At 33.8% G+C, this 15255-nt stretch overlaps 1 protein-coding gene across 8 annotated transcripts in view; it reads right to left on the bottom strand.

Moving 5' to 3' along the window:
- Positions 1-15255, bottom strand: part of WDPCP (WD repeat containing planar cell polarity effector) — a 316746-nt gene that overhangs the window by 170791 nt on the left and 130700 nt on the right. For all 8 annotated transcript variants that reach the window (XR_004424816.1, XM_033124690.1, XM_033124694.1 and 5 more), the window contains exons 7-9: positions 11937-12051; positions 9492-9625; positions 5827-6018 (exon numbers count right to left, since the gene is read on the bottom strand). Coding sequence is in view for 7 of the 8 variants with exons in the window: in XM_033124690.1 (XP_032980581.1) it covers positions 5827-6018; positions 9492-9625; positions 11937-12051 (441 nt within the window). In the remaining variant the exon portion in view is untranslated. The remainder of the gene's footprint in view (positions 1-5826; positions 6019-9491; positions 9626-11936; positions 12052-15255) is intronic.

Raw genomic sequence — 15255 nt, 5'->3', positions numbered from 1 at the left:
AGGTTAAATTAAAAACCACATAATCCTGAGTTTGAGTTACAGTATCAATATCAACTCACTCTGAATATAGGTATACATGTATAAAATCTCTAGCTCTCTCTACTAAAGAAACCTGGAAACAATGAGCAATCCATTAACAACAACACAATATTCCTATGTGCTTAAAATGCCATTTTCCATTAAAAGAAACCATAATTTATTAAAGAAATGGCTATTTCTAGGTCTGGGGCAGATAATGTACAAGATGAGCATGGAACATGCTGTCATACCAGAGAGCAGGGAAGCTACCCAAGACCACTAAGGTCATGACAAAAAGAAGAGCCAAACTGAACAATCGCCCACTGGCCAAAGGTAAGACAATCTGAGCTTCCAAAAGAATAACAATTACAATTTATGAAAACCATTAAGTCAAATATGTTCAAATCCATGAATTAATAATGCTATTTAAAAAACAAAAACTAACTGGTTACCTTCAGGGAGTGATAGGCAAACAATTCATTATCTTGAAAACTGGTAAATAAAAGGAAAGAAATAGACATTTATCCTAATTATATTATATGAATGCAACCATTGGAAAAATGAATACGAGATTAGTGGAAGTGTCTTTTTTTATAAGTATCCCAATTAATAAACAAAAAACTAATAATCTAATTAGAATACCATCATTTTGCAATCTGAGGAATTAATGGATTGTTTTTTTAACTGGGGAATATTGGGGAACAGTGTGTTTTTCCAAGACCCATCAGCTCCAAGTTATGTTGCTGTTTTTCAATTTAGTTGTGGAGGGTGCAGCTCACTGGCCCATGTGGGAATTGAACCGGCGACCTTTGTGTTATGAGCACCGCGCTCTCTAACCAAGTGAGCCAACCAGCCGCCCCAGAATGGATTTATGCATTGAGCATCCATAGCTGCTAACATCAAAAAAGACAACCGAAAGAGATAGAAACTGACATTATGCACCTTCTGATAAAACAACACACCGTCCCTTATAGTCTTGCCAAAACTGATGACTAACTTACAGAATTTTAAAAAGACAAAGAAACATGCTGAATCACACCATGATTATGCAAACAACGAAGTCCAGATGTAGGACACTGCAGTTCAACAGATAACTTTTTTTTAATTGAAGTTTATTGGGGTGACAACTGTTAGTAAAGTTACATAGGATCCAGGTGTACAATTCTGTAATACGTCATCTATATAGCATGTAACTTTTAAGGAAAAGAAAGGAATAGAATGGAAACTTGTAGATTTAAAGAGATTTTAAATAAGAGACACATTCAAGTGTTTTAAGTGGATAATATTAAACTACAGTTTTAGGGGATGCACATTTAGGTAACACAAACTCTATGGATATATATGAAAATTATTAAAAGTCAAGACAGAGGTCACTTTGGGGGCCCAGGAAGAAGTTGACAGAGTACATGGTGGTATTTTGGGTGCCTGGCAAATTTCTATTCCTTGACCTGTGTGGTTCCAGGGTCCTTTGGAATAGCTTATTAAAATATATACTTATGTTGTTTGATATTCTTTATGTGTGTTTTGTAATAAAAAAATTAAAAAATATATCATCCCTAAAATGGAAAATCTTTGTTATGTGGTTAAAAGCTAACGCAGTACATATATTTCGATGGAACAAATGTTTCTTAAATATTTTGGTGTTTCAAGTTCAATGTATTTAATACTGCTTTCTGACTGCTTCTTTTATCAAATTATACTGTATTAAAAGTTGGTCACAATTCTTCCTTTCCCAGAAGTTGATGCTCCTTTAAATCACTGCAAAAATGGTTTTTAATTTTTATAGGATTTTTTCCTATACAAAGTTATCTTTGTAAAGTTATACGTCCCTATCCCTGACAACAGGTTTTCAAGTTTAATAGCTCTGCTTATGTGGTTTTGATTAATTTGCTAAATTAATCAAATAATCTTTTGTAAGTAAGGTATCTTAAAATTAACACCATACTCAGAAAGCATTACCAAATCAATACGGCTGAAAAATTAAACTACCTGCTCAAATAAAAGGTAAAGGAAGAATAAACTATGTTATCATATTTTGACAAAGTGAATGAATTAAATAGGATGATGGCAGTAACTTTCCAAAAGGAAGTACAAAGAGTATGTAGGATTTAAATAAAAATACTACCATGTTATATATGATAATGCATACATACACTATTAAAAACTGCTTTCAAATGAATTCACTGATAAAATTTTTCACTACCGTATATTTTTCAAAAGAAATTTTCTCTCTAGACTACATAACTCTCTGCTTTATGCTTGTAATTAAGATATATACTGTTGTTTAGAGCTCTGTGGTGTGAAATTAGACCAGCAGTTTTCTAATATCCATACAATAAATAAAAAAATGTTCCTTCTCTGACAGGCAGATAATTCAGTCTCAGAGAGCTTATTTCTATGTTTCCTTTGTTTTCTTTTTTTTTTTTTTAGCTGCTTGGTAAGCCAATTTTCTACTTAGAATCTACTGTTAAAACTCTCATTTGGTCCAGTATGTGGGCTTTATCCTTTCCATGGTCTGTTATGCAAAAGAGATGGCTTAATTTTTTTTTTTTTTTTTTTTTTTTTTTTTTTACTTTGCTGCAAAGCAGTGGTTCGCAACTTGGATGCACATGAGTATCACCTAGGGAACCTGTAAAAGAATACTGATGTCTCCTCCCCCACTGGAGATGCTGATGTAACTGGTCTGGGTGGGCTCCTTTATAAAAAGCTCTGCAGGTGACGTGACTGTAATGTGTGTTGCCAAGGCAAGGAACCACTCACTACTCCAGGATCTTGCCACTGTCCAAAAAAAAAAAAAAAAAAAAAAAGCTTATTATCTTCTCTGATTAAACTTGGATGGATGGGAAATGCTTTTTAAAAATTCTATAGCTTAAAAGATGCAAATATTAAATTTGTTCTCTATGAGGTTGCTACTTTTTTAGTTTGAATTTTAGGGTGTAAGAGAACATTGTATTTTTTATTCTGATGATTAGTTCAAGTTTATTGGTCACTAGTGAAAAAAATTTAAAGACATACACCTGAATATTACTTTTATGGAGCAGTGGTTTTAGTTCACGACATTAAAAAAAAAAAAAAGTGCTACAATTCATAGTTAAAGATTATATCTTCACATTAAAAAAAGGGAACAATTATTTCCCTAAACATTTCTTCCAAAAGACATTCACCTTTTGCATACAGAAGTTCACTTGAGATTCTGAAAAAGAAATCTTTCCAAATTTTTCCTACAGTTTAATTTTGATAGAATGACTGAAAGAGCCAACTCCAACATAAAAGCTACTTGCCAAGAAAAAAAAAGAATTACGAATTTTAACATATTAGGATTAAAAAGGGGGACATGAACTATGCAATCAGTGGTGAATAATTAAAAATGATGTGCAAGTATCATATACAGTTTTATGCAAATCTATTCAAATACATGAAATGGATAATTTTCTAGGAATATAAGTGGAAGATAACTCAAGAAAAAAAAAATTCTTGAAAAACAAACAACCCTGGAAAAACAGAACCAGTACGAAAAATCTACCTTTCTTGAAAGATACCACACCCAGACAGTTTTCCAGGTGAGTTCTACCAAACATTCAAGTATGAGATAATCCTTTTACTGTTTCAGAGAAGAGAAAAGGAAAAAGCTAGCCCAATCACTCCATAGGGCTAGTACAACCTTGATGTGAAACTTAGAAAGAATAGTAAAAGAAAGTAAAAATATCATATCTGAGCAAATTGTGATGCCTCTTTAATGTTCCCTCCTTACTATTTAAGTAAAATCAATCATTCCTCACTGGATCCTACTATAACTCACACATATTCTATCTATAGCACCATTCAACATTCTAGTGCACTTACACATTTTCGTATTTGTCTCTCATTGGTAGATACTAAGATTCTTGCAGGCAGGGGTAGTTTTGCATTTGTATCCTGTGGCATAAAATACCTTACTTACTCCATGGTCATGATCAGTAGTTGCTGAAGGATGTAGAAAGAGAAAGGGAAGGGCCTTTCAGGTAAATAAAGCAGCAATGTGTACAGGCAGGAGGTGGGAAATAATGAGGCAGTGAGTAAATCATTTGGCTAGAGCACACATTTGTATAAGGAAATAACAGTGGAAAGGCAAGTCAGGGCCAGTCAGGGGTGGGCTTTTCAGTGTTGAGGCTAATTTTAGTTTTAGAATCTAATGAGGGCATTTGAACAGGCATTGGCTAACTCAGAAGTGTGCTTCAGAAACCACATGACAGCACTTTTTAGAGCTGTCAGGGACCTCGAGGTGACCGATCTAGTTTAAACTCATTGTTTTAAAAATTAGAAAACTAACTGGAGACAGAAGATGTATCCAAGGCCAAAGAACACAGAATTAGCTAAAAGCAAGCAGAAGCTCAGAGGGAATAAGCTTGATTAAGGTCACAGTTAGAATCCAGTTCACCCAACAGGCAAACCCAGGTCTGTCCAACTCCAACGTCCATGATCTAGATGGTACCAGAAGGTGAGGTATGTAGACCAGATGTACACCCTTTTAGAAGAGTCCTAATTTCATGTAATACACTCATTTCAAATAAAGGTAATTTGTGTAATGTATAACTAAAGGTTGATGTAATTATTTTTACTTCTATTATGAAAGAGAACATTTAATAGAATTATAATTGGTTTTGTTACATTAAGTCATTTTAATGAAGTCTTTTACTGCATTAAAATGGAATAAAATGGCGGGCATCAACAGAAACAAAGCTTTTACTTAGCCTCACCAAATCTACACCTAAAGCATTACAAGTATTTTTAATTATTGCAACAGAATTGGAAAAGTTCCATTAAAAGGTCAATTATTAAATAATTAATCAATCAAAAAGGACTCTTCAGTCGTACAAGATAGCCTGAAAGTTATAAAACCAGAAGAGGTAGGCAGTGACAGAGAAAACTTGGACTTGTTCATTCAATCTCAGAATACTAATTCTGAGAAACACTTTTTAAAGCCTAAAAAGTAACAGACTTAGAGAAAATACAGGAACATACATTTTACCCAGACAGAAACTTTTTCTAAGTGGGGGTAAGGGATGCTTTTTTCTTAAGTTATAAAAAGGTAAGACAGAATTTCATACTCAAATTACTGGAACAAGCTGAAGATATCCACAGGGTCACAATACTGAATGATGGTAGAACCACTGTCAGGGATAGGTAGGGGGAGACACTGCCCTCACTTCCTAGATGAACCCTTTGGTGCTCCTGTCCGAGGCAGGACACGAGACTGAGAGGCCACTGCTCTATGCACTCCTTACAAATTCTTGCCCAGCCACGCGGCGGTACCACAGGGTTGTGCACAAAATGAGCATTTGACTATTACCTGACTGAAGTTTACAGAAGGTGACTGATAACATAACTTTGACAGGTGAAATCATGAGCAAACGTAATGACAGTACTAATAACGATACCAAGGATCGAGGAGGAAGAGTTTACCACGTGTAGGTATCCCTCTAAATCCATGTATTAACTCACTTATCTTCGTTAACTCAAATTTTCAAATAACAAGACCACAACACATAGAGGTTAGTAACTGGCTCAAGGAGAGGGCGCTAGGTAGTGGCAGAGTCAGGAACTGAACCCACAAGCCTTCCTCCAATCTTGTGCTATTCAGGCCAGCCCTGAAATTATCTATGTATTCTCTAGACACGATACTTTCAAGGATCCCATTTCATGTTCCTTTTTGAATATTTGGAAAAATAAATTATACGTTTAAAAAAGCATTTGCATTTATTTCAGAAAAATACTAATAATCCTATTTTATTTGCCCTTCAATGAAATGTGTGTATGTTTTAGATTTACCTCCAGTCTTCCTTGAGCATAACCCAGGAGCAGCAGATTGGCTCTGTCTTTCTCAGGAGAAATGGGGGCCCAAGGCCAAGCATCATCACTGACCAGTGGCCACCAGCAAACAACTATATCCTGAGCACAATTGATAGCGAGGTGACGCTCTGTTGTCCTGTTTACTGGCCCAGGTATTTCATAGTAGGAAATCTAATGGTTAAAAAGAAAAAGCATAAAAGAATAATTTTTAATGCAAAATCCTCAAAGTATTATAAAAATTAAAGCATCTGTAAATGTAGATAAATGCAAGTAAATATGCATGTTAAACATGTGCTTAGAGAGGTGTCAGAATTTACCAAATTCTTTTGACACATATATAAAAAAAGACATATGTTCAAAATTTTCTCCACTTTTAGCAGAGAAGAGGAAAAGGAGAAATGTGAGTTAGGGAGGAATTGGCTGTAGCAATCCTAATCAATACCAAAATGTACAGTCATGGTTGCTTGACAGCATCGACCTACACCTAGGATTTAAGACCAGCTATATTAAATGACAAGTTCAGTACTGCTGACCAAGAGTGTCTGACTACTGTTTAAGACATAACATGTTAACAATGACTGACAAGAATAAAAGGAAAAACAAATTGAGGCGAATATCACTTTAATGAATATATGAGACAGATACACATATATTCTGCATAAAAGGATAAGCCACAGTATCTTGTGTAAAAGTTGATGCAGCTTCTGCGAATTATGATTCTCTTTCTTAGGAAGGATTTGTAGAATTTATTATTCAAACTATGTTATTTTGGAACATGGTTATTTGAAAACATAAGCACTGCACCATCTGGGTGACACATGCCAAGGAAATATAGATTGCACCGTATTTCTGCTTAAGGAATTAATGGAAGGTTGATAGCTTGGAAGAAAAAAAAAACTATCTTGCCATTGCTGGTCAGCAATAATCGAACCACTTTCTGGGGATTAAGCGCATGGCTAAGCCTAGTGGACCAGACACTAGCAAAGGGCAGGGGGTCTTCTTATCAGAGAAATGCTTCTGGAGCCAGTCTCACTACATGACAGATTGCTTTCATATTCCTGTCTGCAAGGCAACAAAGGATGGCAGTAATGCGATAATGCCAGAGTGCAATGGGTGTTAAGAACCCGTTGCATTTATGTATTGTATTTAGTAAATAATCAGGCTCATCCAAATTGTGATCTCACCACTCAACCAAGGCCATTAAAATCAAGGTTAATGCTTTAATAATCCTCTGCTATTTTTTTTTAATATGGTCAAAAGGAACCCTTTTCTATTTGCATGGCCATAATATTATTGACCTCTTCATCCTCCGAATGCACATCAAAAGGAACTAAAATCAAAGTAATTACCAGTGCTCTTCTCTCATGGTAAACATTTAACTCCTGGCACTGTCCCTTCACTGTTAAATAAGTTGAATTGGATTTTTAAATTGTGGACAGGAAAACTTGTTAAAGGTCAATAATTTCAGGATATTTACCTTGCAATTTTCTTTGCCAAAATTATTTCTATCTAAAAGAACTAATTTACGGTACAGCTGTAAAGAAAAGCAGGATTATCATACTCTACACTATTTCCTTGTTTTAAAATCCAAATGGGCAATGACAGACAACACAGATGTACTTCATGCTTTAAAGTACAAATTCTTATATTTAAGCTCTCAATATCATTATTTTTACTAGTTTTCTTCTTGTTTGAGAGAAATATCACAATGGAATTACTAAGTCCTTAAAAATACACAAACATTAATTTGATGTCCTACTTGCCATGTAAACACATTACAAATTTCTACATGTAGAAACATTCGAGTTAAAACAAGAAACTGACACTTTTATTCCTCACTTAATGCAAATCATATATGTTATCTGAAATTTCATGTTTTAATGGCATCAGTATTCTATTATGATACTCAACAAGGCAAATAAAATAAAGAAGTTTCTTAAAATATCCTTCCAATTAACAAACAGCAGTTTTTATTAAGTATTAAATATCTATATTTAAATACTGAACCAGAAAATGAAATCCATAGATTTTCCAAAGGGAAGTAGATTATTTCTCTAATGTATAGAAATGACATGGAGTGTCCATGTCCTAATTTGCCCAAATTCAAAGGCAGAAAGCATAAACAAATAAGTAATTCCTTTACTTAAGGTATAAGTGTCCATATACTAGGTCTATTTTCTACGTCTTTTCATAAGAAAAGATGGCATCTTAAGAGTCTCTCTTTGCTCTCATCAATGGTTAGCTACTATCCTTTGGTTGAGAAAACTTTACTAAACTATCCATCAAACCTAAGATGGGGAAACTAGTTATACAAAATTTTACATGACAGCATTAGAAACAAAATAGCTTGAATGCACATTGGTGCATCTCAAAGAACAGTAGTAGTAAATAAACATTTCAAGTAAATCTACAGTTAGCCATTCTAGAAAATGACATCCCATTTAATATCAATTAATATCAATTTTTTGACTAACCAAAATATAATACAAGAGTATCATTGATTTCAAGCTAAAGAAAATCAATAGTATACAATGCTATAGAAGCTCAACAAAGCTGGCAAATAAAACCAAATTGTAGTTTATTACCACAATGAAAAACTTATTTAATATGTTTTAATCCCATGTTAAAAATCTTTGTAAGAATAGATGTTTCTACTAAATAAAATGAGATCCTGCCCCATACTACTACCATCTCAATCACAGTAAGAAATAATCCCAAAGGGCAAAAGGTTAGGTTAAATGCTACTTTTTCAAAAATCCATGAACAGTTTCAAGCCACATAGTTGACTTCTAAAAATCTTTGCTCTTGCTATATATTCTAAGTATGGCACAAGTGTGTATCTTTTTTAAGGAAGCTGTATATCAGCTCTGTTCCTAGTGAACAGTGAACTGTCTCAAATCCACGTCACAGAGGCTGGATCAATCTTGCAAACACAAGTCATTGCTGAAAAGAGGCCTTGAACTGAAACAGCCTGGAAAATGTATTAGATACTCATCCTAGCAGAGAGTATACCTTCCAAGCAGTTAAAACGTAATGTGGCAAAACTTAAATTAAACACATCATTTAAAATAAAAATCCTGCCTTAACAGATGTAAAGTCCCTGATACAAGGAAACAAATTACCTGGAGTTAGTGAAGGGAGAGATACTAACATAGGAAGATTTCTTTTTGCATTTTCTCCAGTTATAGTTGAGATGGGGGGAGGTCTTCCCACACCTTGTTTATTACACTTTTCTATTAACCTCTGAAAGTGCCTTCTTCCTTCTTTCTTTTCTTGTGAAATAGAAACCAGGGCAGCTGTCCTAGCCTAGAAAGATAATAAGGAATCTTCGGGGAAATAAGAATGGTGTATTATACTACCACAACAAGAACACCATTTTCAAATGTGTAACTTGCCTCTATTATCTGTCTTTGACTTCCATAAATACTATATGACTCGCTCCAACATGCCATTATTGGACCCTCATAATGAAAGTAACAAAGAAAACTTAGGATGGCCACTGTTTCTAGTGATTCAAACTTAATCCTATAAGTGTTTTTTCCTAAAATCCAGGAATGTATAAGAATAATAAGCATAACATCAACTCATGTGACACTCTAGCACACCTTAATTAATAATATGACTATTTAAATTGAAATCTCTACCTTATATTCCAAGGCTGAGAGTTTTTCCAATCTTTTGTTTACATCAGGAGAACCCATCTTCTTGGTAAACTGAATGAAACATAGTTTGTTTTGTGCCAAAAATGATAAGATGATAAAGCTGTCTGTGAGAAGAGCTTAAAAAAAAAAGATTTTAATAATACTAAGTTAGAATAAAATAACAATGAACTAATAGATTTTTTCCACCGAAATATTACAAAAAGCTATTTTTAGAAGACAAAAATTAAAATAACTAGTCTCCTAAATATCATTATGACATTTTACAAGGATATTAAATATATTGGAAATAAACAATAATCATCAATATAATCATGCATGGATTTGATACTTTCCCTTCTTTTCTGATAATATTTCAATATACACTGATGTTTGGGGACAACCACCAAATAATATGTATTTGGAACTAGGGCTAGAAAAGTATAAAATAAGGATCATTTTATTCCTGAATATAATGATGAAAATGTTTATTTTTGTTTATGCTTCGACTTTAATCCTGTGTTTATATGCTATAAACCACCTGAGAATAAATTAGATTTATTGAGGGCTACAGGTCAGTGTTCTCCACCAATCTTATTTTTCTATTTTTAAATTTTTTATTAATGAACCTTCTTTTTGAGAGTATATAAGCTGAGTACAATAAAGCGTATTATTCTCAATACGTCATTACATAAATTAATGTTTAATAAGGAAGATTAGCAAAAATATTTCTACAGCTTTATTTCTAAAGGATACAAGTAGGTAGATAATTTTTATGGGTTAATAAAGGGGATTAATGTTATATAAAATTATTGATAAAAATAATTGAGAAATGTTTTATATCGTTCCGAACAAAAAGAAATTATTGACTGTTTTACATATTTTCTTTATTTTTATACTCCTTACTGTGCAAATAGTGACCAATGGTAGATCTACACAATTATAGAAGAATCTGGAGAACTGCCAAGAAATCACATTGTTATCACGATCTCATGAGGATGTATTATTTGGGGCATAAATAAAAGAAACAAGTGAAAAAAGATATCTCAGAGACATGAAGTGTTGGAAGTGTCCTTTTAATTCTTATAGAGGTGCATCAAAATGATAAAATCATCACAGTCACTATTTTATTTGCAGTGTCAACAAAGGGATCAATTATTAGACATATGACAATGGAATCTCTTCCATAAGGAAGCTAGCTTCCTCAGCACCATGTTGCTAATAAGAAGAAATGGCACACTTACAATCCTACCCCAACTTATTATTATTATCAGTAATGTTGCTAATTACAGCCATCCTGCAGAGTGGTTTTCTTTAAAGTGATGAAATTGGGTCTGATTTATTCAGAAGTAGCTAGTAAGAGCACACGGCAGAAGGAAGGTTTCTGTATTCTCACCTGTCTTTTCCACTAGGCCATGTTTTCCTTTAATTATGCAGTTTCAGATACTGACAATTTTCAATCTCCAAAGATAATGCAATGTTTTTAGACTTTTTATTGTGAATAAAAGAACATAATCTTAAAACTTCAGGAGTCAGCATAGTGTAGTGGAAAGAAAATGGGTTCTGAAGCTAGAACCTTGGTTCAAATCTCAGCTCAGACATTTTTGAGCTATTCCTTAGTATTTCATTTGTCGGCATGTTCCTTAGTATCTCAGCTGTAATTTCCTTATCTATAAAGTGAAAATAACTACACCTTATAAAAGGTTATTCTTTGAATTAAATAAAATAGGTAGGTTGGCACAGCATGGGCCTCTTAGGGCTCAATAAATGTCAGTATCCTTCATTTTCAATAACTGGCTTAAAATATTTTTCTTATGTGTTTTGTAGCATTTATGTACTACTGTAGTATCACTTCATAGATTATCTAGTATATTTGCCATTGATTTTTGATATTTAGAAATACTGACCAATTACTGTTGTATATCTGGAACTAATATAACATTGTATGTCAACTATAATTTGAAAAAAGGAAGAAATATTGCCCAAACTTTATCAACAGTTAATATTCAGAGACTTTGGTAACAAAGAATCCTCCTAAGAGGCAAAGCATAATTTTCTTTTTTACAGGTGGCTGTGTTGACACATTTGGGTTATTTATTTAAAATTCATTTGAAAATGAAAAAATATTTGACATGTCAACAATAGGGGACTAATTTTGAAAGACCACACCAAAAAAACAACAACAACAAAAACCTATTTTGGAAATATGTTCACATTTTTTTAAAGGAGAGAAAGAAAAATATTCAGAATATGAGGCTAACACTCAACAAAAACTTTCATATTAAACATTAGCCAAAACTTGTATTGGTCCCACGGGTTATAACTATGCTATTACAAGCAATTACTTGTGTTTTCAAGTCCCCAGTGGTAATAATTAGTCTACCTGTTGACACACTATTTCTCCTGCCCCACTGTTAATGTAGGCAATTGATTTGCACATGGAGTAATTACCGTCACTGATGGTGTCTGAGATGAGCTTCCCCACCAGGCTTCTGTCAATCACCACTTTCTCCAGCTGCGGCCCAGAAAGGCTTAGGGACACCAGCACACCTGAACCAAAGAGGAGCTAAACCAGGTAAAGGGAGAGAGAGGAAGGAAGATATACTGAGGATTAATCTTTTAAAAACCTCTCTCCAAATGTATAACTTATACAGATATTTGTACACGCATCTAATCTATACCATGAAATTATAGTTTTTCTGCATCAAAAAACAATCACTGACATTCTAAGTAAAAAGATACATGTGGTTAAATGATGTAACACAACAGGTGTGTAGATTAAAGCTTGCAGAAACTTAATTTAGTCTATGTTTATTAGAAGTCTAATCTTCTAAATACTTAGGAAGTACCCATGCAGAAATAACTGCTTTGCATTGTATTCAGAAATGTAATACGTTCTATTAAAATAGTTTGAAAGAATTACTACTTGTATCAGGAATTAAAAGATTTCTTGAGATTTGAAGAGTCATTGCTACACCATTATAGAAACAAATGCCACCATTAAAATATAACCAGCTAATGTTAATAATTTATTTGGAATTTAAACTCCACTTCTACAACTACAGATCTTTCCTGTCTAAAATATTAAAATACATTAAATCAAGGTAATTAAAGTAAAACATTAAATTTTAAAATTCATAAATAAATAATACATACCAGAAACAATTTCTTAAGAACAGATCAAGAAATGTAGTAAAGTACCTAGGCTTTATCAATATCAGTACTCACAGAACCACCCAACAAAAGGTGATTGAATATCACCATTATGATTTTATACTGCTCTTTTCCTTTTGTGGCAGCATAATTCATTCATCTCCAAATGTTTAAAACTTCTGAAAGGACTATGCATATGTGTATGCTTGTTATCTACGAGATTATGAAATATCAACATTGGAAGAAATTGTTTCACCTTCAAGGCAACAGACTCAAAGCAGATGAATCATGGAATAGCATATGGTATAAGAGGGGAAAAAAACCAATTGTCAGTAAACTTATGAACATGCCAGCCAAACCCAAAGACAACTATGATTTTAAACAAAACAGGGGAATTCCCCACCTACCTAGGCATCATGTCCCAGCTAGAGAGGATGATTCTGTGTCGAGACATATTTGGACATGTGTGAAAGATGAGCAGCATGAGGGACCAGGGTAATATAAAGAAAGACCACTATTCCCCCTCTGCCTAACAGATTTTAGACACGTTAATCAGAAAAGAAACTGAAAGGTCCCTTTGTACTTAACTATTAGAATCCGTGTCTTAGTCACCAGAAACCTTTAAGTCTTATGAACAACATGACTTAATGGATTGTTCATTTCATGTTAATGTCCCTAAAGGGGGATGAAGGAGTAAGGACTTAATCATCTTTACTGGTTTTGGAGAAAGTACATTGTTTAAAGAATTTCTAATTACTTTCTCTACTGAATTATATCCAGCCCTGTAATATCTTGATGGGAAACACTGATATTTCCCTTTTAGGGAATTTTCCATAAGACTGTAGCATGCGGTCTTCACTCCCTAAATTCCTTTCTCAGAAAGGCAATTTTAGGGTTATCATTTATATCTAGTTTTTTCCTTCTTGTAATAGCTTTTCCCTCCCTTCTGCATTTATTCAAAACATCTCAAAAAATAAATAGAAAAGGACAGATTTTAATCTACTAAAACTTTACACCTATACTGTTAAGCACCTCTTTTCTTAATTACCCAGATACTACTAGCTCCTTAAGGATACTGGCTAGGCCACTTTTATCTTTGTATCGTTGGTATCTAGAATGATGTTAGGCACATAATAGGTGCTAACTTAATGTTTAGAGAAAGAATAACTAACTCATCATAGGATCAGGTAATTCATAGTTAGAAGGAAACCTGGTCTAATCTCCCACTGCCACATGGCATGGAGGTTCCTTCTACAGCATCCCTTCAAGCATCCTTCAAATGGCAAATCCAGCCCATGCTTGAATACTGCCAGTGACCAGGAGCTCATTACCTTACAGAAAAGCTATTCCACCATTGGACAATTCAAATCAATTTAAGGATCATTCATTCATTTTTTTTTTCCATTCAACAAAAACAATGTTGACCATATGTCAGGTCACTAAACTCATCTAGTAGCTCAAAAGTGAATCAAATATAATCCTTAAAATAAATTAAATATACATTAATAGAGAGAGGTAGAGATACAAGTAAATAATGTAATAAAGTGCCGTTACTGGTCCTATTGTTATAGAAGTATATACTGGGTAGAATGGGGGCGGGGACTGAGAAGGAGGTGGTGACACTTAAGGTGAAGGCTAGCTAACACTGCCTTCTTAGAATGTCTACAGTAGCTCCAGTCTTTCTTCAATAGCACTTATTTTTTAATATTAAAACATAACACAGTGGTTAAAAGCATGGACTCTGAAATCAGAATGAAATCAGTAGCACTGGCTCTACCTCTTATTAGCTATGTAACCTTGAAGGAGAGTTAGTTACTTAACCTCACTGTAACTTCATTTCTCATCTGAAAAGTGATAGGATAGTATCTACTTCACAGGATGAGGATTAAATAACATTTCACAGTGTTTAGAATAATGCCTGGCACATAGTAAATGTTTGCAGTTACTATTGTTATTATTATTAGTAGTAGTATTTATTATAATTATTCAACCACTACTCATATAATGTGTTCTCGCTATATTATTTGCCATCTCTGAACACATTCTTTTGTCTTTTTAAAAATCTTGTGCCGGGATTGGCTCCATATTAGACATGAAAAAATAGACTCCAGGTGGGTTATAATCAACACAATCTTTTGTCACCTTTCACATTTGCTGATTTTACAAGGATATTGTCTCCAAGTTCCTTCAAAACTTTGGAATTTGTTTCCAACTTCTTATTCCTTATTTTCTGCTTTCACCACTATTATCATCAAGGAACCCTTCGCTCCTGACAGAAATTGCTTTTTCTATATATGAGCATTTACATTATAAAATTAATTCTAAAAGATCACTTTTGTGGGATGGGGATGGAAAGTGCAACCTGTGAGACTAGGTGAAAGAGGGAACTTAAGCTAGAAAGGATTCGAAAGGGGTGTCAAGGTACTGTAGGAAAATGTGCATACATCGACAGATACTAACTGACACCTGGAGATGGGGCAGTGATTTGGGGACCGTGGATCCTACCCAGTGAACTTGGGCAGTCCTTCATAATCTTTCCCAAAGGACAGGTCCAGCTACTTACTTATACATTCACTCATTCATTTCACAAATACATGTTTAGTACTCTGGATGAGCG

Source organism: Rhinolophus ferrumequinum, chromosome 13 (assembly GCF_004115265.2).
Source record: "Rhinolophus ferrumequinum isolate MPI-CBG mRhiFer1 chromosome 13, mRhiFer1_v1.p, whole genome shotgun sequence".
In the NCBI taxonomy this organism is placed as follows: Eukaryota; Metazoa; Chordata; class Mammalia; order Chiroptera; family Rhinolophidae; genus Rhinolophus; species Rhinolophus ferrumequinum.
The sequence above is the reverse complement of the archived record's forward strand: the minus strand, read 5'-3'. Positions and strand labels throughout refer to the sequence as shown.